A 27,506-nucleotide genomic window follows, 5' to 3' on the forward strand; every position below is an offset into this window, starting at 1 on the left:
TCGGCTTCTCCTATAAACACAAATGCATTGCTTGGAAGAAATTTTTAGGGGCAATTTAAAACATAAAAATATGGAGACCCCACGACGTTTATTTCTTTTATGAAATTTTCCATACGCCAAACACAAGTCCCGATTTTTTGCTCATAGGGGCGCGAGAACTGGGGTGATTAGACATCCGCAGCTTTACAGTAAAAGGTTCGGCTCCAGGACAAATGTATTCAAACGCCCTCCTTTCTGTTGTTGTTGTTTTTTTTTTTCACATATGATGTTGAATTCTTTCTCAGTGAGGTAGTGGCATGACGCATTACTGCGTTTTTTACTCCAAATGTCTGCAGCTGGTTCTGACGCTTCAAGACGCTTCCACGCTTCGTGTCATTCTCAGGTAAATAAAAGAATGAAGAGAAGCAGGTTAAATTGTCATCTTTGCCGTTTCCTTGATAGCCAAGACAAGCTCTTTGGTTAGAACGCTTCTTGTTCCACCATCCACAGCGACGTTCATGGCTTTGTGTTTTTATTGGCTGCACCTTGGCTGGGAGAAACGGTCAGCGCGCTTTAAACTACCCAGCGCTGCTCGAAATGCTCCGAAACCTCGTTCCAAATGAGGCTGCCCAGTGCCCGTACCGGTCGAATTATTATTACCATTATTACTGCTGCTAATTTTGACCTCAATAATCAGTCAGCCATTTGCACACCTAGCACAGGCACCTTTAAGCAGCTCGCACGGCAAAGTATACCGTGGAAACTTCGCTATCAAGATTCCCGCCAAATGGTTAAACGCCTAATGGTTGTTTAGGAAAAGGAAAAGAAAAAGAGAAAGCCTAAATCCTCCAAGAAGGTTTCGCCCATTTCCTCTTCATTTCCTAACCGGAACTAACGCCACGCCTCCAGCGTTTCGATTCCGTCCACGGTCCGCTGAAAACGGGACACATCGCGCACAAGTCGTCACCCCCCACAGCAGCGCGCCCCGTCATCGCGATTCGGAACACAACACGGACCTTCGAGGCGTGACTCTGAAAGTGACTGGCTAATCAGTCGTTGCCGCTTTTTTTCACACCTCCTGTGACCCAAGGCTACAATTCCTTTCATTCTGCTCCCCTCACCCCTCCTTTTTTTTTTTTTTTTAACAGTGGAACCAAGTTCTGACCAGAACTGCGTGCGTCGACAAAGCGTGCAGAAGAAAAAAAAAATCGCGTCGACAAAATTTAATATTGCGGAAAAGCCAACTTCCTGGTTAATGCCCCGTAGCTCTCAATCTAATACAAGTGTCCTGAAAAAAAAAAAAAAACATCATACTGAAATTGGCCGCTAGGGCGACTCTATTACTACTCCGAGTTACATTTACTTTTCACGATTATTTAGTTGACAGTGAAGCAGTAAACGTTACAGAATTCCCGCCTGCTGGCAATACATGACCGCCTACGGATGGAGTATGGTTACAGAAAATGGCTATAAATCTTGTTTTATTGAAACTATCCCGAAAAAAAAATTAAATTAGAACTAGCTGCTGAGACGACTATAACATTACGCGCGTTTCATCTGCTTTTTGTAATTAGTTAGTCCACAGTGCCCGTCTGCTGCCAATACGTGGGTTTCCACGAAAGGGAAACTTTCAGCGCCATCTTTGTTTGCTAGAATGAAAGTCTAGACCTTCCAAGTTTCATTCAGCTAATAAACTAGAAAGTGCGCTCAATCGCAAATTAAAAACAAGTGTATTTCGTTTCGTCCACTATTTGGACTTCGTCCAGCTTCGCCGGTCATCCCTCTTCACAGAGTAGAAGGACACTGATTTTTTTTTTTTCTCTAGCAGCGCGGCCCTCTATTGCTGTCTACTAGGGTGGTAAGTGTATTTATTATCCGCGTATTATGTTCCCTACGAAATAACCTCCCAATTATACTCTGCCTATACATTATACACAGGTGCCTTCGAAAGTAATGGGAACACAATCTCGTAAATATACAGGAAGTTCTACTTCCGGAAACTGCCTAGCTGAATTGGTGTGCGTTCAAAGGAGTCCTCCTTAATAGAAAAAAGCTTCCTATAAACCGGTAGAGCTGTCATAACGCAAGTAAGAGAAATATTTTGTTATATTCACAAATCCTTGTTCCAATTACTTATGACGGCACCTGTACATTTCGTACAACTATATTTCCTATTCCTCGCATTGCTTACGCTCTCTATTTCGAACTTTCTGAGAACCGGTCCATTCGTAGGCCGGTACCTCTTTAATGCGCGTAACTGAACTACGGGCATCCCGCCATCCAAGGGAAAAACTCTTTTCTACTTCGCAGCCAAAACTGGACCCTGGGAACTTACATCAGAGGTGCGACGTATGGCGCACACAATGCGGTCCAAACGGTAACTCAATTCAGCAGAGGTCGTTTATCCGGCGTGGGAATGGAGCCGCATGCTTCGGACTGAGCGTGCGTGCCTTGGCTTTCGTGCTCTGACATGAACTTCCTGGATAAGACAGGTTTGCGTTTGTCATCCCCGTCATGGCTGCAAAATCATACGCCCGTTTAGCGGCTCCAAAAAGAGTACGCAGCCGTCTCGGAAGGGGTGCAGTGAATCGTTCACGACAACGCAGGCAGGGGGCCCCGCGGTTATTCGACAGATTTTCGCTCATTTTGTCACAAATAAATGGCATTTTGCCCAGTCTAGGCTCATTACCGGCTCAACATATATACAGGCCATACAAGAGAATACCGTAGCCATTGTTATGCACGTTCGACGTTCCACGATACGATTGCGAACAGTGATCTAACAACATGGCTGCAGGCAATCGACGTATACATCGATATTCGATTGTCTCGAGCAATGTTGGCCGCGTGGTAACGATCGACCATTTGAAACTCGATTGATCGATTGATTGATTGATTGATTGATTGATTGATTGATTGATTGATTGATTGATTGATTGATTGATTGATTGATTGTAGGGTTTAACGCGCCGACGCAACGCAGGCGATGAGGCGCGCCGTAGTGGAGGGCTCCGGATTAATTTTGACCGCCTGGGGATCTTTAACGTGCGCCGAAATCTCGTACACACGGGCGTTTTTGCTTTTCGCTTCCATCAGAAAAGCGGCCGCCGCGGCTGGGAATCGAACCCGCGACCACCGCGGCGGGTGACCATTTGAAACTCACTGGCCATGTAGTTACGACTGGGACTTAAAAATAGGAAAATGTCATAAGAAGTCACAAAATGAGGACAACCGATATGAAGTACACAGCTGCTTGTCACTTCCGCAAGGGCAATAATTGCCTGGTAATTTGTTGGTGCTACGCTGTGCAAAAGCGTGAAGATGTATTGATAGGTACTCGAAATCGAGTGTATCATATTTTCTCGGTTTTAACCCCTTTCTCTCTCTCTCTTTATTTGGCCCCCATACAGCTTCGAGCCGGAAGCGATGTTAAACTGTGCTTTATCATGGTCATCGTCTTTGTGGGTGCGCGATTGACCAGAAACCTACATCATCATTGTCGTGTGACTAGAGGAGGAGAAAACGCCATGTTTAAGGGTAACGTGAAGAAAACAGGTGAGTGTGTGTACCAGCTGTGGCAAGCTATGTAATCGGTGTAATCAATTTTGTGAACGGCCTGTGTAATCGGATTAATCGGTCTGTGTAACCGGTTTTGTTTTGATACGAGACATTGTTACGAGATATTGACCTGATACGAGATATTGTTATTGTCTTCCAATGTTACAGTATAAACGTGTGCCCTAACGCAGTTCACCACCCAGGTTTAATGTATACCCCGCAATGTTGGTAGTCAACGATTTATGGCCACTCCACCCCATTTTCAATTTTCCCCGCTGTCATCTTTCAGCGGAAGGGGTCCCCATACCCTTTGTGGACACACACCGATTCCTGGGCGTAACACTTGACAGGTCGATGACGTGGTCCCCACACGTTCGTCTCCTGAAGGACAAGCTGGGATCCTTTGCTCAGGTGTTACGCATGCTGACCAGCCGCTCAGGAAGCTGTTCTATTGGGCCCCTCCCACTTCTCTGCTCAGCACTCTGCGAAGGACTGCTCCGATACAGCTTCCCAACACTCGGCCCCCTTTCCAAGACCCACACAAGGCTGCTAGAAAGTATGCAAGTCCGAGCTCCGCGGTTCTGTCTTGGTCTTCCGAAGACTACTTCTACGCTGGGGACCTTCCGAAAGTCTACATGCACTTCTAACCCAGTGTACTTGTTCAAGAGGATCAGCTCCGAACACATCTACGGCTGGCGACTAGGGCTCATGGAGGAGGAGGAGGAGGAGGAGGAGGAGGAGGAGGAGGAGGAGGAGGAAAACTTCACGAAGAGTGAAGTCGAGCTGGTTTGTGGGCGGGGTCCCAGGACTCTGTTGGTGCAGCCTGCCGTCTTGGCCCTTACAGCGAGCCAGAGCTGCTTACTCAGGTCTGAGGTGGCAATCTCGCTCTCCCACTGCTCGGGAGTAGGATTAGGGATCGGATCTAAGTCTGGGTCTGATTGGCATTCCCAAACCATACGGTAGAGTGTAGCTGGGCTGTCGCAGTGTCGGCACATGTGGTAAGTATATATTGTGGGGTGAATGGTGTATAGCCGCGTGGGGTGCGGAAATTTGTTCGTCTGAAGTTGTCTAAGGGTGACTTCTTGTTCTTTAGTTAGCTGGTCGCCCGGTGGCGGGAAGCTGCGTCGTGTGACCATGTAGTGTTGGGTGATGTCGTTGTATGTGATGAGTTGGTGCCTGGCCCTCTCATCCTCCTCTTGCGGGGCCCGGTGTGCGCCGCTTGACTGCCGCGAAGGGATGGGGCAGGCGTCCAGATGATCTTGATTACTCTTTGAGGAAGGGGGGGGGGGGTAGTTGGTTTATGGTTACACCTGTTGAGTTCAAGCTTCGCTTTAGAGGCACAAAACATTCTTCCACCCTTGTGCCAGAGGTACCCTGCACCGCTTCATCTCCCGCCCTGGATGTACTCCCCCTGGCGAATTGTCACCACAGTACCGGCAATCAGCAATATAATATGACAGTTGCGCTTCATTGCGTAAATCCAGGTTTCCGATTCCAGCCCTAAAGTAATTTACGCTGGAAAATATCTGGAACTGCTACCCAAACCACAAGGCTTAAGCATATTTACACCGATGCATCTGTGACGGATATATCATCTACGGTGGGTGTTTGGGTCCCTATCGACGCGGTCCACAATTGCGGCCAGGTTAAAGGAGCCATGCAAAGAAAATACAAGTTTGTTTTATTCTAAAGATTTGATGTCTTGTAGAGCTCCCAGCGCTTGTGCGGCAGCAAACGATACTTTGTTCACTGAGAATTAAGCAACTTAAGCCGAAATTTTTATTCTCCCACTAAATCGTGTGTTTCGTGACGTCTGCGATGACGTATCCAGAGCAGGTGTTCAAGCGAACTTGAGGCGAACTGCAAAAGCCTTGGTAATCGTCAGTCCTCCTAGATGGCACCAGCATACCGCTCAAGATTGCTGTCCACGCCAACGTAACTCGATTTGGTCCGCACTTGCCTTGCTTCTGACCTTATTTGCACCTGGCTTGTTTTTGTTACCGTAGGTAGTAATCGTTTTGTGAAACATGTGGTATGCTTGACAAACCGGGTGACGTAAGACAATGACGCTTGCGCCAATCAGCCAGTGTCGTGTGAGACAACCCCGAAGTGCCGCGGTGGCTCAGTGGCTAAGGCGTTGTGCTGCTGAGCACGAGGTCGCGGGTTCGATTCCCGGCCGCGGCGGCCGCTTTTCTATTGAAAGCGAAAAGCAAGAACGCCCGTATGTACGAGATTTCGGCGCACGTTACAGATCCCCAGGTAGTAAAAATTAATCCGGAGTCCTCCACTACGGCGCGCCTCATCGCCTGCGTTGCGTCGGCGCGCTAAACCGTATACAATCAATCAATCAGATAACGAGCATCGTGCGCGCAGTACCAACAGCAGTTACCCCACGATTCTTACTGCCATAAAATGAATATCATAGCTCGTTCTGCAAGAGGCCCTGCCGAACTTGCGTTTACTTTTGCCGGCCTCAGCCAATCGCACGGCTGTGCATACGACGTCGTATGTTCTGCGGGAAATGAGCTAGTGAGTCGCTGGCCGTTCCCTTTTTTCCTACTTATATAGCTTATTTGAGCGAAGTTCACGTTAAAAGTGGTGGCCGTATGATCCTAACGAGGCAATCTTTCGTTTGAACAAAACTTGTCTTTTGTCTGCATGGCCGCTCTAAACCCCAAAACAGCGTCGACGACCTCGTAACTTGCTGCTTTGCACTCTGCTTTGGGGCAAGAAGCTTGTGAATGCGTGATTTTCACAGATTTACGGGCGGCGCTTCATCATGTAGCCTCATTTCTGCGGGAACAACTGGCCCAGGAAACACACACTCTGCATGAACAGGTTACCAGCTTGATCAACGACGTAGTGTTACAGTGGCTACCTGGACATTGTGGGGTGATTGGAAATGTGGTGGCCGACCACTACCTGGACATTGTGGGGTGACTGTAAATATGGTGGCCGACCAAACAGCTTGCGCAGCCCACAGCCAGTCTATAACGTCATCATCCCCTTTCCAATTACTCGACATGATGCCGCGACGCGTGTATACTCTGTGGCGCGGCAGTTCAACAATAGATATGAACGGACAGATGAATAAATTACCAGCCACTGCATAGAATTGATTCCACCTGCTCTCTCTGAACGCCGTATGGCCTGGGAAAACGTGACGAAGGAATTGTTCGCCGAATTCGCCTCAACGTCGCTTTCACCAACCACTACAGTCAAAACTCGATCTAACGAACCCCAATTATACGAATTTCTCGATCTAACGAACAAATTCGTATTTCCCCGCAGGTGCTTCTACGGCTTAATGCTTTTACAAAATCGAACATACGAACTAGATTGAGCGCTATTCCCGATTTAACGAAGTATTTCAAGAAAACAGCACATTTAAAAATGAGCAATGTCGAATGTATTTCGTCAGAACTCTACAAACAATATTGGGCAACGTCAGAGAAAAAAATGAGGCGTATGATTTCGTTTTTACGGAGCTCTACGAGATAAACTCAGCAGTCCTGGTATTAAATCGGTGATAATAGGTAGCGCCAGCAGCGGTGGCGCCGCCTGATTCACGTCTCGTGTTACAGGTGGCATTGAAGGTCTCCACAGAGTCCTGCGTTGACAGCCTTTGCACAGCTAATAAATGGAGCCTTAAAAAAAAGGAAAGTCCTACATCGCGATGAAAACGCGGAAATAATCCACGCCGTCTCGAGCAGGCGTAAAAGGCGCGACGTTGCTGCAGACCAAGGCATCCCGGCCACCGCGCTTTCCAACAATATTTCAGGGGAATGACGTCATCCTTCATTCCACTTTGTCTGGAATCGTGTCATGGTAGGTGCTGGTGTACGCCTCTCTTTAGACATCAAATTAAGTGCATGTAAAATGACAGTCCCGATCTTACGAAGTTCTCGATTTAACGAAATAATTCGCGGTTCCCGGCGACTTCGTTAGATTGGGTTTTAACTATTTGCAAAAGACGCGCAGATCGACTTGCCTCCCCCGACTACAGTCACGCTTGCAGTGTTCGTGAGGACATTGAACATGTAGTGTGTGTGTCCCCGTTTTAATACTTCACGGCTAATCATGAAGAGAACTTTGGGACTGCGTGTGGATTCACCCCAGAAACTTAGCGACGTCGTCGGTCCACGGCACTCGACTGCCGTGGCGACACGGTCTACAAGGGCCTTGGGGTCATTTTTCCGTGACTCTGGCCTGAATAAAACTCTGCGAACGTTTGCCTTCATTTTATTCTTGTGCGTGTGCTGGGTGTGCGTTCATGAGTCTGACAGTTTCTGTTTGATTATCTTCGTTTTTAGTGTTTGTGTGCGGTTTTTGTGTCTTCGCTTCCTTCGCTCATTTTCGTCCCTCTCATGAACATATGGAGGACCAAGCCAGGCTCGTTGCCAGGCTGACTTCTGATCATTAAAGGCATCACTCCTCATAAAACACCCCAAGGAAACAGGTTTCTGGAGCTCCTTCACTTTCTCCCATGGAGGAAAGAAAAGGTTTCTTTCCTCCATGACTTTCTCCTAAACAGCACGGTATTGAACAAATAAAATAAGTTTCGGAGAAATTGTTCCTTTAATTTAAGGAAGCAGTGACGAAACCTCTTCTGCTTGATATATGATTAACTGCGAGTCGCATGTTGTTCTGGAGGGATTCTTAGCTTTCTTTGCTGGGAACATGGAGGAAGAAAAGAGTACAGACGTCTGTACTCTGTGAGCAAAGTAGCGGGGGTCACGGTACCGTGACCCCCGCTACTTTGCTTACGCTCAACACCTCATCTGCTTTTACTCTCCTGCCGCAAGCTCTTGTCAACCATTGCTTCAGTCAACCGGGGGCGGTCACCGAGCCACAATTCCGTCAGCGTAATGTCGCTTCACAAACACCATAAGTACTTACATTCGCTCCGGGGTTTAATATTTTTAAGCGGTCATTCAAATCTCTATATTTTAAACAGGATCCCTCGCGTATTATCTTGAGATGAGAACGTAAAATCGCATAAGCGATTTAACTTTGGACGATGAAGACTCCATCGCACCCCTCTATCATACGATGCGTTACCCTAGGTTCAAACTACGGGCCTTAGGGCAGATTGCGCCATCTAGTGAACTTCCCTTCAGGCAGCGTCCAATCTTTTTGGAACTCGAGGCGCCGGAGGACCAGCAACGCCTGATCAACCGGGCCACCCGGGCGACGGAAGGGTGCGCCTTCCTAACTGAGGACGGCGCCCATATAATTTTTATTTTTTGGTCAATAAAACGTTTCGACTCCTTCTCATTCGAGGCACGTGCTATGGAGCCACGAGCGGTCAGGTGCGCTCCTTTCAATTTCTCCTTATTGCGTCTTTTAGTTCATATTGTCACGCGGCGGCAAGAAAGATTAACCGACCCGTGGAAAATGATGAGCAACGTCTTTACAATATTTACAAGGCGGCCATGAGAGAGCCCGCGCACAGCGGCACAGCTTCTTCAACGCTGGTTTGGTCCACACCTCTCCTCCTTATGTTCCCGTGACAATATTTAAAGTTCTACAATGTGTTGCGCGTGGCGTTGGCGAGGTGTAGTGGAGAAGTCACTAGCCTGTCCCTCGGTCCGATTTCCGTCCTTGCCAAGTTTTTTTTTTTTTTTTTGTGTGTGCGTGTGCTCGCCATTTGCGGACGCCAACTAATCCTAGATGCAGCCTTTCCAGCGAAAAACATTCAACAAGGTTGCCAGGCACAATCGTAACAAGTCCTTACACTGGTTAATGTTCATGCACTTTTGGCGATTTTCGTCATAATTTAGCTTCTGCTGCCAGATACCGATGGGGGGAAATTTTTCAGCCAGCTCGACAACCGGAGACTCGCCACACAAAATGCCGCATTTGATGACTACAGGCATCCAAAGGGACCCTAAAAGGTGAACAATTTTGTTTTAACCAGAGGTGGACATGCTTCCTAGCTCCCTCAGATTCTGTTCAACAGCCAACTACACATTGTTCGCCAAGACATAATCAAAGCCGTGGCATTTCAATCTGTACTTCCTCTCCGTTCAAAGCACAAATGACCAAGCGGGCCTACCCAGACATTCCTTGACCATCGCCATCTTCCTGAAAGCCTGTTTTATCTGGATTTAATTCTAGTCGCAATGATTAGAAGCCGGTAGTGCCACCTGGAAGCAGGTGTTGGAAATAAACGTAGTTGACCTCAACATCTCAAGTTGATTGCACTCATACTATCTGCATTTGCCACTGGCCATTTCATATATGTACAAGTGGTAAGTAGGTACAAAAACGTCTTGCATGAACACATGCAGGCTATCTGCTATCTGCAAAGCATAACATTTTAATGAGCGACACTAACAATCCCCACCACCTGGGCCATGGAATCATACTTCATGCCTGGTAGCAGAGGCTTGTTGCTTTTAAAAGTGCATGAGCAATACTTCCCGCATACATATAGTTAACACTTCATGCTCCTGCCAGTGTGCGTCAGAAAAATGCTTGGGCAAGCTCCACCAATGCCTTTTCATCATGCATTCATGATTTCAAATGTCACGTCACAAACTGTAGTGCAGGAAAGTGTAAGGGGAGTCAACACTTATTTTCACACTTTGGGCATTTCCCGCTGCTTCAGTGCGTGGTATAATTGTATTCACGACACCCTAATCTACCAATATAGGTCAACTTGCTTTCAAACCTAGATGTACCTTGAACATGCATTTCACCACGGACCAAACCTTGCTCGATGCCCTGATGACAGAACACATCCACAGATATGTTGCCTGGAACCATGTACTGCCAGCAGCTATCAATATATCAGACCACTGTCAAGCTACAGCAACGCCGCATCTTGTGTCAACGACTTTTTCCGGGTGGTAGGTTTCGGACTTTAGGTACCCGTGCCACTTACAGATGTCCGGCATGCGTTGATGGTGGACAAAGAGCCAAGAGGTACACTGGCGACACATCTTTTATTAATATATCACAGACTCAATGCTAGCAGGACGTCCGGTGACCCACCAAAGCATACCTCCTAGACAGAAGGCGACTACTTTGTACTCTACACCACTACGGCATACTGACGTCGATCCACGCGGGGACCTGCTACCGACAAAAAAACAAGAAAAAGGCTTCTGTACAAAAGTAGATCCGCAGCGGCTCTATATACATTCGGTCTTAAGCCACTTTGGTGCGCGTTCGGTGGCTCAGCCACACCTCGCCCTCCCACCCCCCCAAAAAGGCCGCGGCACTGAACAGTGGTGGAGAAGATTAGGTACACGGAGGAAGGCAAACGGGCGGGCCGACTCGGCTCTCTGCGGCGCCGTTCCCTCATCGCTCGCTCGCAGAGCGCAGCATCCATGGCGCTTTAAATGGGCATTTTTAGCCACCATTACCCGTGTTTACGCCACTGGACAGGTTTGCAGTCCTGCACTTTTTTCTATCTGCTTCAGCAACTGTTCCTTTGGTGCACACAGCCTCAGAGACAATAAGCGCACCAGGACGCTAAACATCAAGGCCTAGTGTAATATAACAGCTGCGCTTTACATCATTTCTCACCTAGTAAAATGGCAAGCTTTGCCATCCCCACACTGCACAGCATTCATTTATGGCATTTAAATAAGCATGCAGAGCCTTTAGTATATCATTGTGGCATGCAGGCACAGAAAATAGGGCATCGAGTTTCATTCTGATACATAATGCAGAGAAAGCTGCCGCTCTAGCGCCGTGCTGCCATGCGGGCCACCACACATTCCACTATTACTTGGCCTGGCTTTCAACACGGCTTTTCACCTCTGATGCTACACCAACAAGGGCAACATTTTTCTTTTCTTGTCTGTCTTCCATGAAGTTTTCAAAAAATACTGGACAAATAAATATTTCAACAGCTATGCTTTTGTACTGATCAAAGAACTCTTTTTTAACAATACTGCGATTTTTGCTGCCACAGACAACTTTTGAGCTGGTTCCTGAGCCGTGTCAAGAAAACATGGAATGCGCCTCTTCAGTACATGATGAAGCACGGCTCGCACAGACAGTAACAGCAGGTTTCCTTCTGGTATACACTAGTATGAAACTCTATGCAATAGGGGGCCTTCATAAGCACTGCTCTGCCATTGTTAGCTGCCTTCGTACGACTGCACCCTCGAGCTGCACGGTTACGTCGATGGTTACTGAACACGCTCTGGCAGTGAATAGGCGAGCCAAGCGTACGTGGCGGCACACGAGGACTTGCGCAAGCATCGTGGTGCGGCGGCAATAACAGTGCATGAATTTCGTGCACAACTGTGCATCTCAAGATTGCACACACAGTTTGGCATACAGCTAAACCTGGATGCAGCGAACCTCTATGCAAAGAATTCCTGCATATAACGAAGTTTTTCAAATCCCCATTGCCAACCCCATTGAAGACTGTGTTTGCGACCTCTACGTAATAACGGCGTAACGGCGGTTAACCTTGGTGTAATGAAGCCGGTAAGCTTTTCAAATGCATCAAGGCACTGAAAAGTGTCAAAAGGCAAAAGATACACTTAAGTTGCGTTTGTGCTCTGCTTATTTGGAGCGCCGTGTAGTGCCTAACCTACGGCAAAAGCAGCAGGAGCAACTCACGCAATTTTTCACTATGAAATAAATCCTTTAACCCTTTGAGGGTCACGGCCGTACATGTACGGCATCGGCAAACACTTTCAAAATGGTCAATGATGTACATGTACCGCACTGCTTGTATCTTTAAAAAGCGCGCCTTTTTCGCCAACTTCTCTGGCTTCGCGTGTGCTGCCACACTTCGGAAATACGTAAAATTTTTTTTCTTGCACCGATGGCTGTTCTTTTTATTTTTTATGATTTACTTCAGTGGCGCGCCGGCTATCGCTTGCGCATCCGCTAACGATGGGGCGTGCTGGGTATCGCCCACAGGGCGCCCGGGTGCCTCTCGCTCCTTGCGCCTGCCACAGACCAAGGTCGCCTGCGAAACTGATGAGGCTCTTCTCCCCTTTTTTTGTATTTTATGGGCGGTGCGTAGTCTATCACTCCCGCATCTGGCCGCGCACGCGCAGTGGCTGGTTTCGGTATCGTCCTCCGGGTGCTTCCCGCTTTTTCCACCCGCGAAACTGATGTCTATCTGATTTTCATTCACTCAAAAGGTGCCGGCTTGTTACTCTCTCGTTTCTATTTAGAATTTTTCTTGTGCTACTCATGAATAAACCATATATATGTAACAGCACAAACGATTTTTTTGTAACTTTATGGTCACCCTAAAAAAATTACGATAATTTTTTCTCGAAATAAATTCATCCAAAGAATTTGAATCAGCAATAAAAATAATCGACCCTAAGGGGTCACATTTGGTGAAAAAATTCGACCCTCAAAGGGTTAAGGGCGGGTTCACCTTCCCTGATGTGGAGCCTTTCTGCTTCATTCCTGCGAAGCTTAACTCAAAACCTGCGTGTAACAAAAAATTGTGAACCTTTGTCAACTTCGTTGCATCCAGGTTTAACTGTATTTTAGGATAGATGTTGCAGCCAAAGAGAGTAAGCCACTATGAAGAGCACAGAAGAGAGAGCCACGTACGCAGGCACAATTACAAAAGAGGGTGCAGCCAACCGCAGCGCCATCGGGGCATTATCGTAATGCGCAAATGGTTTTGTGGGGGGCCACAGCCGGTGTTCCGGTTTACCTTCCTCCGTGTTTAGGAACGTAGAAATCGACCCTAAGGCAAGACTACAGTGCACACCCCCGCCGCCCCAGCTCAGACCAGCTTGACGGCGTTGGCGCGCGCCGCCGGCTCGGCGCCACGCTGGGGCGGTCGCCTGTGCGGGTCCGGCAGTGCGTAGCGCAGCTTCTGCCAGAACCTGCGCTCGCCCCAGCGCAGGATGAGCGCGGCACGAAGGCACTGGCGCGCCTCGAGGTCCCACTGCTCCTGGCCGCCGTCGTCCAGCAGGACGGCGATGAGCCTGCGCGCGCTGCTCGCCTGTGCCGCCTTCAGCTCAAAGCGGCACCACTCGTTGCGCAGGAACTGTTCCGAGACCACCACCACAGTCCGGTGGCTGCACTGCACCGCTTCCACCACGGCCGCCTCGGCCACGCAGCCCGGCACGGCCAGGTCCCGGTGGCGCAGGCAGAGGCGCAGCGGCAGCCGCCGCTTGCCGCCGCCGTTGCACGCCTCCAGCTCGGCGGCCAACACCTGAGCCACGAAGGGCTCGTCCTTGGGGCAGTAGGCGACGAAGGCGTCGAACAGCCGCTCGGGCGACTCCGCGGCCGCCCGGTCGAACGGCCGCAGGCCGCACCGGCTGTGCAGCCACAGCTTCACCTGGCGCCGGTAGCACGCGGCCAGCACGGCACCCAGCAGCAGCAGCACCAGCACCGAAGGGGCCGCAATCAGCAGCGGCACGAGCGCGAGCTGCGCCTGGGGCGGCACCGGGGCCGCCGGCGCCTCGGCCCAGCCCGTGCCATTGGCGCCGCATGACGAGGCGTCGAACTCGAGCAGGAAGGGCCCACGGCGGCCACAGCGGACCGCGGCTGCGTCCCTGAGCGGGCTGCCGCGCGCCCACGCCTGGAAGCGGCTCAGGAACTGGCAGCCGCAGGACCACGGGTTGTGGCCCAGCTGCACATGGCGCAGCAAGGCGTTGGACCGCAGCAGCCACACGGGGAACTCAAGCAGGTAGTTGTTGTCGAGCCGCAGCAGCTCGAGTGAGCGGAGCGCCCTGAACGTCCGGTTGCTCAGGCTGGAGAGCCGGTTGTGCGACAGGTGCAGCTCGCGCAGGCTCGTCAGGTTCTCGAACTCGAAGCCCTGCAGCGCGGTGATCTTGTTGTGGTCGAGGTGCAGCGTCTGCAGTCCCACGAGCCCATTGAAGGTGCGGTTGTGCAGGCTCTGGATGTTGCTGTTGTTGAGGTACAGGGCGCGCAGGTTCTTGCGGCCGATGAAGCTGTGACTCGACAGGTGGGTCATGTCGTTGCCGTCCAGGTACAGCTCGGTCACGTCCATGGGGATGCGCCCAGGGACGTTGCCGTGGCCGGTGAAGCTGCAGTCCACGATGTTGCTGTTCCACGTCTGGTCCGAGTAGCAGGTGCAGTTCTCGGGACAGACCATCTCACAGTCACAGGCGTCAAACTCACAACAGTGGCACAAAGCAAAGCAGTGGCTCTTGTACTTGCAGAGGAAGTCGGACGAATTGGCTTCGGCCAGCAGCAAGCGCGGCCGCCGTCGGCCAAACGGCATCTGGCACACCACTTTGGCGAGGTCCACCACCTGCGGATACTGGCCGTCAAGGCTGTTGATTCTCTGCAGCCACTCCATGGAGCAATCACAGAAGTATATGTTGTCGGCGATCCAGAACTCTGGCAGGGCCGACTTTGTGGGCTTAAGGCGGAATGCATTGATATCCAGGTTTTGTAGACGATTATGGGTAAGGTTCACCTTAGTCAGGTTGTGCTTTATCATGAAGGTGAAAGGGTGAATGATGCTGATACGATTGCTGCTCAGGTTGATCATCTCAACTTGGTTTGGAAAAGACCCCGCATTGATTTCGCGAATGTGATTATTGGAGGCGTCGATTATCTTGAGGTGCATCTTGTCCTCCAGCTCGTAGTAGTTACCCAGCACCTCAATGGCATTGTGGTGAATGTCCAGGTGCTTCAGTTGTCGAGGCACAAGAGCGTAGTCAAACCAAGTGATGCTGTTGCAAGAGACATTGAGCAGCCTCAAGTGTGCCAAGTTCATAAAGAGCCCGTTGATGTCTTCCAGCAGATTGTCATTAAGTAAGATCACATTCAGTGCAGCGGCATCGTCAAATATGCCGTGCTCCAGGCTTCCTATCTGGTTGTTGGATAGGTCGAGTCTTCTGAGAGAGTGAAGCGACTGAAAGGTGCCCTTCGTCATGTTGCCGATACGGTTCCCGGCCAAACGTAGGATGTGCAGGTTGGGCATTCCGGACAGGGTGGCGTTGGAGACGCTCGTAATGTGGTTGTCCGACAGGTCAAGGCTGATGAGGAAATGCAAGTACTGCAGTGCGTCGGGGATAGCTGCCAATTTGTTGGCCGACAACTGGAGGTCTTGCAAGCTGCTGCAATTACGAAAGCCGTCCAGGTGTATGTTCTCCAGATGGTTGTGGTCCAGAGCCAGGTTAATGAGCATAAACAGGCCGTTGAGGGTGAACACACTGAGGTGCTTCAGTCGGTTATCGCTCAGCATAAGCGTGTGCAGGTTGTACAGCGCGGAGAAAGCGTTGTCGTCCAGGCTCTCGATCAGGTTGTGCTCCAAGTGCAGGATCTGGAGGGTGTACTGGGACTGGAAGGTGCTGCCGTTGACCTGCCTCAGCTGATTGTGGCTCAGGTCCAGAATGACCAGCCGGATGAGGTCGGCAAACGTTTCATGCGTGATGCTGTCGCTCGAGAGGTGATTCCGGCTCAAGTTCAGGATGACGAGCTGCTGCAGGTCGGCGAACGTGTGCGGTGAGAGGAGGCTGAGTGTGTTGTTCTGGAGGTAGAGCTCGCGGAGGTCGGTGCCAGAGAGCAGACCGGGAGGCAGGCCTCCGGCGAGCCGATTGTGCGACAGGTCAAGCAACTGCAACTGAGCCAAGCCAGCCAGGGCGGCCGGCGCCACCCGGTCCAGCCGGTTGTGGCGCAAGTGGAGCCAGCGCAGGTTCCCCAGCGCGTCCAGAGCCCCATCGTCCAGCTGGCGCAGCCGGTTGTGCGACACATCTAGCTCGGCCAGGGCACTCAGGCAGCCCAGGCCGGCCACAGTTTCGAGCACGTTGTGTGTCAAGTTCAGCGAGCGCAGCTGCCGCAGGCTGCACAGTCCGTGGGGCGGCAGCGCCAGCATGTTGTTGTGGCCCAGGTCGAGCCGCTGGAGCAGGTCGAGCCCTTCGAGGGCATGCGGCGCGAGCGAGAGGGAGAGGGCGCCCCAGTCGCCATTGTAGGTGCGAACGGTGAGGTTCCGCAGCTCGGAGAGCCCGGCGAAGGCGCGCGGGGGCAGCAGGGCGAGCTTACACTGCTCGAGGTGCAGGGCGCGCAGGAAGCGCAGGTTGGCGAAGGTGGCGTTGCCCAGGTGGCTCTCGGTGAAGAGCGCACTGCAGAGCACCGCCAGGCTGGTCGTGTGGTCGGGCTGGATGAGGCTGAAGTTGGTGCCCTCGGGACCCGTGCGCAGGGCCTGCAGCCGGCACCGCAGGGCCACCTCTGACGAGGAGGGAGACGATGGCTGCCCCGCCGCCCCCGCCCCCGTGCGCCAGTCACAGTCATCGGCCGAAACAAAGTGCGCCGCCCAGGCCTGGCCCACCAGCACGCCCAGGAGCAGCACACCCCACACCATCGTCACAGCCGGCCGACACCCATCGGGCCCTCACCGCCTACGGCCATCGGGCTGCTGCTGTTGCTGCACGCACACAGGAGGGGGAAGCAAGGGGAGGGCTCAGCAAGTCTCACAATGGCATCAGTCGGCCGTGCTTTTCGAGGCACAAACACGCGAGTGGTTGCGCTTCTGCGTATTTTTGACCCATGAGAACGGCACCCAAAAACAAAATGAGACAGTACAACACAATGCTGTGGCACTACAACACAACTGTGCAACACAACTGTGCCATTTCTGGCAACAGACCTCGTTGTCTGCACTCAACCTTCAGATAACCCAATAAATATTACATCCAACTCCCAAGACACATGCCAAAATTTATGCGCAAAGACTTACCTCCCCGACCGCCCATCCCATCCTGCACCAAAACCAACACATTCCTTCAGTTCGTGTGACCTGGACACCTGGGCATGCGTCTCTCCCTGGCAATGAGTGCATTCATGTGATAGCCCGAGGCCTCACCATCTAGGCTGGAGCAGAAGACCAACCCAAGCCAGAAAGCATCCCACTCACATACTCTCCCTTTGCCACACACGCAACTTACTTGTGCCAGCTGGGCGTTGGCACAATGCACCCAGACAGATCACCCAAACCTTCACCACTCCACATGGGAATGCCCCAAACCCCCATACCTAAACCTTCCCCCTCCAGATGGGAAGCCGCTCTTTTCAGCCCAGCCCTGTATGACCAGACAAGACAGATTGCAGCAGCAAATGGGGCCTTCGACTAAGGTCACCACCCTCTGAGAACTGAATACCCAGACTCAATAAAGTTTGCTACTACTACCACCCCACTCACCACTTCCTAGGAGCTGTAGTAGTAGTTGTGGTTCAAGGAAAAGGAAAACGAAAGGAAGTGCACTGGGGATGTTGTTGAGCTCGACAAGGAGCTCACCTGCATACAACCCAGTGCGGGGAAAATGAGCAGTTCAGTTAAACCGCCCTCCTTACTTGAGGGGAAGTGGTGGACCAGCTGCTTGGAGTGAAACAAGATGACTGGGCATGTGCATTAGTATTTGTATCAGTACACCCGTCACCAGGGTTCTCCCCAGAAATTTATGAGCAATGGACATTCTAAGAACAGGTGGGATGGATTGATGTTAAATTAAAAAATTTCAAATTTTAATCACAAAGATTCAACAACTCTGGTCAAATACTGCTGGCCAAATACCGCACATAGCTGGCAATTTTTCCAGCTTAAAAACAACATGCAGGCAGCAAGCCATGCCGCCCGCTGCCACTGGGGTTGCTCTCGCACAGTGGCCGTTTTTAGTTCCTCAGGTGCACATTTCAAAGGGGTCAGTTGGAGCGGTGGGGCCTACCGAACTTAATTTAAGCGGTGGGCGGTGAACCAGAGAGATGGGCGGTGAAGAGCAGCAGTAGGCAGCATTTCCACCGCCGCCCACCGTGGGGGCGGCGGTGTCTCACCACTTATCATATTCTATACACTTGCAGATATTTCCAAAAGAGGGAAAAACCATTATTTTTTTATCCAAGATTTTTGCTACTAATAAAAGGAAGGTCATACGCTACAATCTAGAGCTTGGGGTACGTTGTCATCTGTTTGCACTTTTTTTCAGTTCAATAACTTTCATTTTTTCGCAGCCCCACTTAGTTGACTTCTTTTTTTTCTTTCTCTTGTAATATGTTTACGGTGAAAACTACCTAAACTGGCATCAGACATTACAGCTACCTGCAGATAATTAGGCCAAGCAAGATAGAACAAAAAACTTAAAAAGCAAGATTAATGGCAGCTATATGTTCACACCTAGACACGCAGAGTGGGAAAAGAAAAAAAAAAGCTCAAGCTACCCAACTCAAAACTAAACTGCCCCAGACTGGCAATAAAAATCCTGAGTCTGAATGCATAAATCTGCATCCACCCCACTTCACCCCAGGGAATGACCACTCAAGACTGTGCAGTGAGGCCCACGTCACAAACAATTCAAGCGTCAAGTGTAGTTCATCGCAATAAATGCTATCCTCAAAGGCACTGCTTCCTTGCCCAGGCTTTTTTATTTCTTACATGCAAACTGACTGACGGCAGCTTGTGAAGCGTTGTGTAGACAATGTGCCGGGTTAAACCTTGTCACATACCGAGTCTCTGCAGTAGCCAATGTGCCGGGTTAAACCTTGTCACATACCGAGTATCTGCAGCCAATTTGCATGCATTCTTTAAAGAGTACCATTTGCCTTTCCCTGTCTCCCTACCTGCTTTGGTGACATCAGCTGTGTCAACAAACTTCCAATACTGCAGACACAACACTTAAAGGGGCCTTGAAGACAAAATGCAAGTTTAGTTCATTCGAAAGGTTGTCTCAATAGAATCACCTTTTAAAGCAAGCTTCACTAAAATAAGCTGTATTATGAGAAAAACAAAGATTTAACACTCGACATCCTAGCTACTTTTTCTAACTGAACGTATGACAAATTATGGGCAGCTCGTTACAATTGGCTGAGGCTGACGAAATTCAGCGCCAATTAAACTAAACAGAGATTATAAGCTTGCAGAACAGGCTATTTGCGCTCAAATTTAGTGCACATTCTTTTTATAGCAGTATGAATGGAGGAGTAAACAATGCAAGTTACGAATGAACATGTGAGCATAGAAGCTGCACGCTGCTGGGCACGTTGGACTTGTCTGATACTCCACTGGCCAACTGGCATAAAGCTGCATCACAACTTTGTCACCCTGTTTGTCGAGCATATGCAATCTTTCACGAACGATTACTATCAACCATAACAAATGTAAGTCAGGTACAAAATTGGTCAGAAACAAAGCAAGTGCGGTAAATTGTTTAGTATCTTGAATAGTCTCTTCGTGTCACCTATGAAGGTGAACGGTAAACAAGGCAACAAAAGACAGTTTCACTACTCTCAGCAGCCACCACAGTCAACATACCATCTTTTGCGCTAGGTACTTTCCCCGAATACATCATCGCTGACGCCACGAAACGCAAAATTTGGCAGGAGAGTTAAGATTCTGGTTTAAAATGATTAATTTCTCAGTGAATAAAGCCCTGCGTGCTCCCGGACAAGCACTGGGAGCACTATGAAACACCAAATCTTTCAAATAAAACACAAACTTGCATTTTTTGTCTGGCACGTCACTTTCCTGTTCTCCAAGCTAAATAGTGAGATGAAACGTTATACGAGTTGAACCACCTACCCAGCGCAGTCACAGAAGAACCCAAAAGGTAGTGTTAAGATGAACTCCCCAACACTGCCACCGCCACACCCCTCTTCAGAAGACACAGATTCCGTTCTAGCAAGCAGCACCTTCTAGAGCCCTGCAACGACCCCCTAGCCAGCTGCTGCAGTGCCAGATCTGTGGGACGAGTTACGAGCCCCGTCTGTCGGGCCAGTAATGATTCGGTCATTTGGCCATCCATCTAGCCAGAGGGGGGAAACCCAGATTCAGGCAACCCAAATGGACTGCCAGCTAAGCCTTCCTAGTAGCAATATGCACTTTGCACTGCTTGTTTTTCATGCGCCTTAGCACTGCGTGTGTAACCACCAGTACATAGTCTGCACAAGGCACATAAGTAATACGTCTCTTGATCTCCCATCTTTCCTCTTGCTTTTTTTTTTCTCTCCACTGATTTTTCCTCCCTTTGCACATTCCTCTAGTACTCTCACTAATTTTTTTCTTTCATATTTTCCTTTAGTCTCTGCATCCCAGTTCAACTATTTTTTGAAGTAGACTTTTTCGTAACGCTATTCCTTGCTAGTGCCGTGCAAAAGAACAAATAGCAGCAGACCCAGAGATCGAACCTCGCTTCAGAACACACGGCACCACTGCTGAGCTAACCCGGCGCTGCCACCAAGTGCCCCTCCCAGCAAGCCATCGCTTGTCTCTACAAGAGCCAATAAAGATAAACGCCCCTTCCGATAAAGCTGCCCACACAAACTCGTGCACTTCTCCCATCCGGCTAAGTTTGACACAGCATGCCTTCCACTATGCCCGCGCCTCTGCAAAAGATTTATTGCATGCCTGGTGAACAGCGCACACTATATTACTTGGTCTTTGTCTAGTGAGTGACCAGCAAAATTACACTGCTAGCTAAGGAAAAGACAAATACAACCTAATCTCCTAATGCTGTTGTAGCCACAGATGCTTGCACCGCAAACCCGACCACACCCAGCTCAGTGAAGGATTTCCGGCTCACGGCAGCAAGCTGCAAGCTGGCGAGGTCGGTGCCCCGAACATTCCAAGTGACTCAGCTCGGAGGAGACGGCATTGTGAGCGAACAGCTGGTGATTCTTGTCTTGTTCTACCCACATTTTTACTTGTTTCTCATTTCCAACCAAGTTGAACAGCCTGGGTCCCAACGCAACAAGATGACGACATTTCTTGCTCCAATAAATGCTTTGTTCGGTGTTGCTTGGCATTGCAGCCTGTGCCTGGTGCTATGGATCATAGATGCGAGTTTCTCCAACACTGAAAGTCCCTAATGGTGCCCCGTGGAAAATCCACTGCCATCATGAGTTCTGAATTGTTACTTCTGGCACGAAAAAGGCACCAGTGCCGTTACTGGTTCAAGTTCCTCATAACCTGAAGCATTTTTTTTTTACAGTGAATTTTGCATGTACTTAACCAAAGCTTCAAATACGCCATAACTGCGCCCTAACGCCGGCTCATGCCCGAAGCTATATAAATAGCTTTCAGATGGCTATTTCTAATCACCCTTCACCAAAGCAAGCTGTGCTTTGAGCTAACATTGCTTCATATGTCAGCAAAGTGATAGGACTGCAGCAGTCTACCAACACAGAGCTTCAGTTCCTGTGCGCCTTGCAGTTTACACTGTTGACTTTCAGTTCAATTGCACCACTAAAAAAGTTTAGAGCCCCAGCCAGGCCAAAAAGCTACAGCAGATACTGACTTCAGTTCTCACTTTCTGCTCAATTTGAACAGGTCTAGCAGTTCCACCAGGTTTAAATTACTCAGTAACAACTGGACAACAAATATAGGGCACAGCCTAAAAGGGGAAAAAAAATTAAAATAATAAAACATGGCTATCAACATGTGCTGCACTAACATTATCACACTAACACTAAAAAAAAGATACTGGGGGAATGCCACAAATACCTTGGTATGATTTTTCACACTGTTTTCTTACTTGCAAAACATTTAATTTCAGCCTATCACTGTACACTGCCATAATTCCCAGTTCCTTGAGGAGCACAAATCACTTAAAATATGCTCTCCCTATTGCAATAAGCATTTCATGCTAAACAAGAATAATGCAACATGCAAAAGCAACTCTGGCATTTTCAAAAAAAAAAATTTAAGCTACCCCAAATCATCACACAGTACTACACAGTACTACACAGTTAGCCAAGCTAACGAATGCAAGTGACCTTTTATGAGTAGTCTACTCAACTTCCCATTCTTTGGATATTCCTTCAGTCTTTTTTAAATCTGTTGTGGCAGATGACAATGCCTCTAAAAATAAAAATTGACCCGCACAACCGAGCGAAAATTTAGGCACAACCTTTCGCAGTAAACTAAAGCAGCAACTTTTGCAACACTTGTAGCTGCAATTGTAGCCAACCTTTTCACATTCGCCAACAGCTGTGACACCTAGCAGTAATGCAGAATGCACTGTGCAGTGCCCAGAAGAAAAACCCTTAAAATAGATGCCATTAGTCTATGTCTACATATACATCTGTATACTCCCTAAGTACAAAAAGAAAAAGGGGAGGGGGGATAAAAGCACCTGGAATGAGACTGCGATCAGGGTGTGCGCCGCCTTGTAAACACTGCGCTGACAAACTTGCATACGCGTTCGAAATGTGCACCGCACCTGTTTTTCCCCCCACTTCTTTACCTGCTCGCATGTATTCGTTACCACTCAGCCTCTCTCTGCCAAGCCCACAGCAAAGCATGCGGCTTGTCAAAAAAACTTCTGATTTACTGTTTTCCCATCATTCTAGCTGAATTTACGCTTCAGGAAAATGCAAATTTATGGAAAGCTATTGCATGTCGCAAGTGCTTTGTAGTCGCCAGGATGGCGACACGCGAGTGTGCTGTCAGCGCTTTTGTATGAATATGAGATCCTTCCTGATGTTCTACTGCTTCAACAGATGCGCATTTAGGGCACTTCCAAGCAATAAAACGTACAGTTCTTAGTAAGCAATGCCAGCCATCATTCTAGGTCTCATCTTTAATGCTATTTTCTTTTCAGTTTTTTGAAATATCTTTAGTCTAGCTGTCTGAGATTGTGTGTTCATAAAATGTAAAGACTAAGGAAAATGAAGCATGGAGAGGGGGTTAGCAGGTGAGGAGGAAAACGTGGTGCAGATTAGCTGACAGTTGTGAGAGAGAGGAGATTCCCATGCAAATATGAGAAAGATGACAAGCGAAGAGGGAAAAAAAAAAACTTTTTCGTGCAAGAGAGCAGCTAAAATGGCTTCTAAAACCCAGTGACTACAAAGCGTTCCTTAATAAACAACAAAAAATTCCATGCTGCTAAGTAATGGCTGGGCATGTGCCAAGCAACGTGGGAAGTGTAGGGTGCATCAGTGGCTACGGCCGCCATACAGCAGCTGCGACTCGCCATCAAGCACATTCTGCACTGACCTAACCCAGTGACGCAGCAGTCACTTGCGAGCCAGGCCGCGATGTGTGGCTGTGCAATTCTCAGAAATATATTTCAAATGTTTCTGGTCTACAGCCAACATGCTGCTAACGTAAAAACTCTTAACAATAACCCATAGCAATTTATTGACAAAACTCTACACCATAGCCCACAGCAAAACCCCAAAACATTACTTGCAGTGCAAAACTTGAGGAAGCCGTCAGCAGCGTGCGTTCATATGGACATTAATGCTTTCGCATTCACAACAGAAAAGGAGTGGTTAGGTGTTCTCGATTTCTTGGAAGAACATGTTAGCTTGGGGAAGTAAGTAATTTTGAATAGTTAACCGGGGACACAAAAGGCTCCGGAAGGATGTCGGAGTTTATAAACCAATTACCAGTAGTATCGCCTCATATTAAAACTATTCTGTAAATGGTAGAAGTTAAGCTACCCATGGCATGAGCAACATTGGCAGCAACAACTGGCTGGCCAAATATTACGGACAAAAAGAGGTTTCTTCATGTATGCAACATCATTGCCAGTGGTTTGCAATACAGTTTGTCATAATGTACCAACCCTTTTTGTTTTGAGACATGATTTAAAGGGGCACGCATGCTGTGCTTAAGAGACACCCTTTTTTTTTCTTTAGCTTCAAACAATGGCCCCTTATGAATGATGAAAACAAGATTGTTGTAAGCTAGTGTTAGTCCTCACCACTGCCTAAAAAGAGCAGTTCTACATGACACACATACCGGGTAGCCGCCAACGTCAGCAGTCACACACATCCACGGATCCGTAGTGCGCCAGCTGCAGTCAGCTGCCCTAGCTGGGTCCTTCCTCCTGCGTTATCAGGACACATCCAAATGCACCACACTGCGTAGTACCATATCTTCTGCTCTATAAGTCGCACCCCCCTCAATACGTGGCCATGTGATGGTAAAAGCTAGCAGACGATTACACACGGAACATTGTCTTTTTAACCCCTTAGGTGTTTTCTTTTCTTGAAAATTTCCTTACTAAAAGTGCCTGTTTTTTTTTTATTGCTGATTTTGATTCACATTGTGCTGAAAAGAAACCACTCATAGTTCAGAAAGATTTTACTTTTTCTCTCCCCCACCAGATATGTCAACACAATACAGTTTGTACAATACATGGGAAAGTAGCTGCCTCTGCTAATAAAAATACAAACCAAGATAAAGAAAAGACTCATATATGCCTCATTATTCTTCACTGGATTAGGCTTAATCAACCTCTGGCTATTTCAATTTCAGAGCTTTCGGATTGTGTTGTAAAGCCCTCGCAATGCTTGCTTCAGAGATGCCTATCATCAGCAGAGCTGTTCAATTCAGCGTCATCACAGAATTCTTTGCTTCCAGACACAGAAAAACATCGGTATCCGAATCACTTTCATTTGAAGGCTATGACAAAGACGGAAAAAAGAAGTATTTCAGCTGACAGGCCAGCTATGTACGAGTCATCGTCGCCACCGGACACCCTGTTTTCAGTCCAAAACTGCACTCCTGCCAGAGAAGAAAATGAAATTGACCAGTATGTGCTTCCATCTGGTCGGCAACATCCGTAGATGAGTAGATGAGCAGAGTCTCTCACCCTGGACACTCAAGAGGAGCGCTGGGCAGCCATCCTGTTAGGACAAGCTGTGCTCGTCCAACACACGTACGGGGTTAATGGTTTGCACGATTAACTGTGCAGCACGGCATGCACTAGTTGAAATTTCATTAAGAGACCATGCCTGAAAAAGAAATACCGCAACTGGCATGCCCCATTTAGTGATGATTTGCGGCCGTGATTTTGAACCATAGGTATTTTTAAGAGAATTTTCTCGCTTTTGATGGGAACCTATCCTAATCATTACCCCATCGCAGCAAGTGTAACACATGCTCCTGGCAGCTAAGCCTCTTTGTGGGAGCTCAACATTACACTACAATGATGAGGACACCAGGCGCAAAATTCTGTGTTGCGTTAACTCGAAAACCGTTCGAATAGCATCCATTATGCATAGTGCCGTAGTTCCGGGTGGCAGGGCCCCTTGATGTGTGCGAGCCATATCTTTGTGTGCGAGCCATGATGTTTTGAGCCATATCTGTGTTGTCCACCGTCAGCCAATCAGGGCTTACTTGAAGTGGACACTCTTAAAACAGATGACTCAGAATTCCGCCCCTGGTTATCTAAACAGTGCAAACATGGCATAAAATAACGGCTGATGTTGCTACTCTGTTTTATTAAAAAAGAATTAAAGGTAAGAATATTTTTATCAAGAACAGAAGCTTCAGAGCGTGTGGTAAGGCCCTCAAAACAAAAGCAACACGGACTTCTGAACCTCTCCTCTCCTTCCAGAAGTGAAAGTATGTTAAACAAGTATTGTCTTTCTCGGACAGTGTATATGGCCCGAATGACGCAGTAGCAGTTACAATACAGAATTCTTTCGCATTTCGACCTCCACGATTACGTCTGTTTCATTCGGTGCCCGGGCACCGACTTTGCTCCTGGTTGTCCATTGTTGCGCAATCCAATAGTAGCGTTGCAAACACTTTAACGTGCATAGAAGAATGAAAGACAAATAAAATGCAATACAGTGGGACCCAAAAAATATGAAAGCCAACGGGGAACACAGAAGTCCGAAAGAATCAATATATCGACAAAACAAACGCAAAATCTAAACAACAAAATTTCTAGGGGATGCTCGAACCACTCGACATAAACAATAACTCGCTTCCGCGTGCGATGAATTCGGGTTCTATTGTAGCAGATAAAGCGACATACATTACGAACCCTCTCACGCACGATCTGTATTGCGAAAGCGACCGTTGTCCAGAGCGAGATCGCGAGCTATGCGTTACGAAACACGGAACCGGACCAGTAGCCCTGACCGTGCGCGCATTGCCATGTATACATTGGTTTCCAAACGGCACGGATCAACACATATTTCTCGCTAGAACGCAAACCGCTGGCCCACTAAACGACGGGGGAAGGGCGGTGTTGCGCAAGAGGAGCCATGTGCAGGCAGGCAGCTTAACAAGCACCTTAACGAGGTGTTGCCCCCGCGCGCGGTCGCGTGGCTTCAACGCGTGTTTCAACCGCACGAGGCGCCGGGTGATGGAACGGCCCCTTAGAGACTAATTGAGGCCCGCGTGGAGAGCGCTAACGACCGAGTCGGGAAGGGCCCGGAACCGCCGGGCTCGGCACGGACATGCCTTCCGAACTAGTCAGCTGTCTTTGTTAGGCGTTGCCGACCTTTGTTCGCTTCGAGAAACCGAAACACCGATCTCGAAGAGCGACGAGGGCTGTTTTTCTTCAACTTGGCAATTTTTTCTTTGGAATTAACATCTGCGTTAGTCAGTGCTCTGGTGATACACAAACAAAGGCGAAAACTCTCCGCGATCGGGGCAGGCTTTCGTTCCGCTGTATCGCAATCCCATGGGGAAACCCACCTCGCACTACCGAGCTCGCTTGTTTTTCGCTCTTTCAATTCATTACTCTATTTCGTGGCGACAAAACGTTCTGCAAGGCGCAACAGTGCTGGAGAAAAGCAACTTTTCGTTTGGATCTTCAAGACAGGGCAAGGAGTTTTCCTTTAGCGAGTCAGGCCAACGGAACCAACGCCTCGCATTGACAGATGCAATCGCCGCCGGACGCTTTCCTCGGCGTCGCTCATCACACGGCATGCGGTAAACGAACTCACGGTTAGGCACCGATCGGGTAGTTTGAGCCGCAGAAACACGCGACAAGCAACGCGCGCATGCTGCGTCCACCACTGTCTCTGGTCTGCACGCCTCGGCCAACAAGAAAGGCCGCCATTGTGACGGGGTCGCCGAAGAAGCGACCACCTTGGAGTCGCACTGCGGCCGCGTTTAGCCGGCGTCAGGCACGCCGAGTAGCGCTCGAAATTGTACTCACCATTGAGCTCTGCGTGTATCCGCTATCGCTGCACACTTACGACACAACGGCTGACGTTAACAGTCACACCCGACAACAACACACACAGACGCCGCCGGCGGAGATTGACCCGCGCGCAAGTCGCCCAACTGCGCATGCGCAGCAGCGCATTCC

General features: G+C 49.0%; 1 protein-coding gene across 2 annotated transcripts; it reads right to left on the reverse strand.

Annotated features, from left to right (window-relative positions):
* Positions 1-10,468: 10,468 nt before the first annotated feature.
* Positions 10,469-27,506, reverse strand: LOC144152393 (toll-like receptor Tollo). Of its 2 annotated transcripts, none has more exons than XM_077683659.1 (3): positions 27,354-27,506; positions 24,191-24,278; positions 10,469-16,882 (listed from the first exon to the last, which is right to left on the reverse strand). In XM_077683659.1, exon 3 carries the CDS (start codon positions 16,817-16,819, stop codon positions 13,262-13,264), a length of 3,558 nt encoding a protein of 1,185 aa, XP_077539785.1. In that variant the 5' UTR covers positions 16,820-16,882; positions 24,191-24,278; positions 27,354-27,506; the 3' UTR covers positions 10,469-13,261. The 2 variants fall into 2 exon arrangements, with proteins under 2 accessions (XP_077539785.1, XP_077539786.1); XM_077683660.1 differs by lacking the exon at positions 27,354-27,506 and adding an exon at positions 27,139-27,336.

This window comes from Haemaphysalis longicornis, unplaced genomic scaffold, assembly GCF_048455015.1.
Source record: "Haemaphysalis longicornis isolate Haplotype H1 unplaced genomic scaffold, Haemaphysalis longicornis Haplotype H1 scaffold_9, whole genome shotgun sequence".
Classification (NCBI taxonomy): domain Eukaryota; kingdom Metazoa; phylum Arthropoda; class Arachnida; order Ixodida; family Ixodidae; genus Haemaphysalis; species Haemaphysalis longicornis.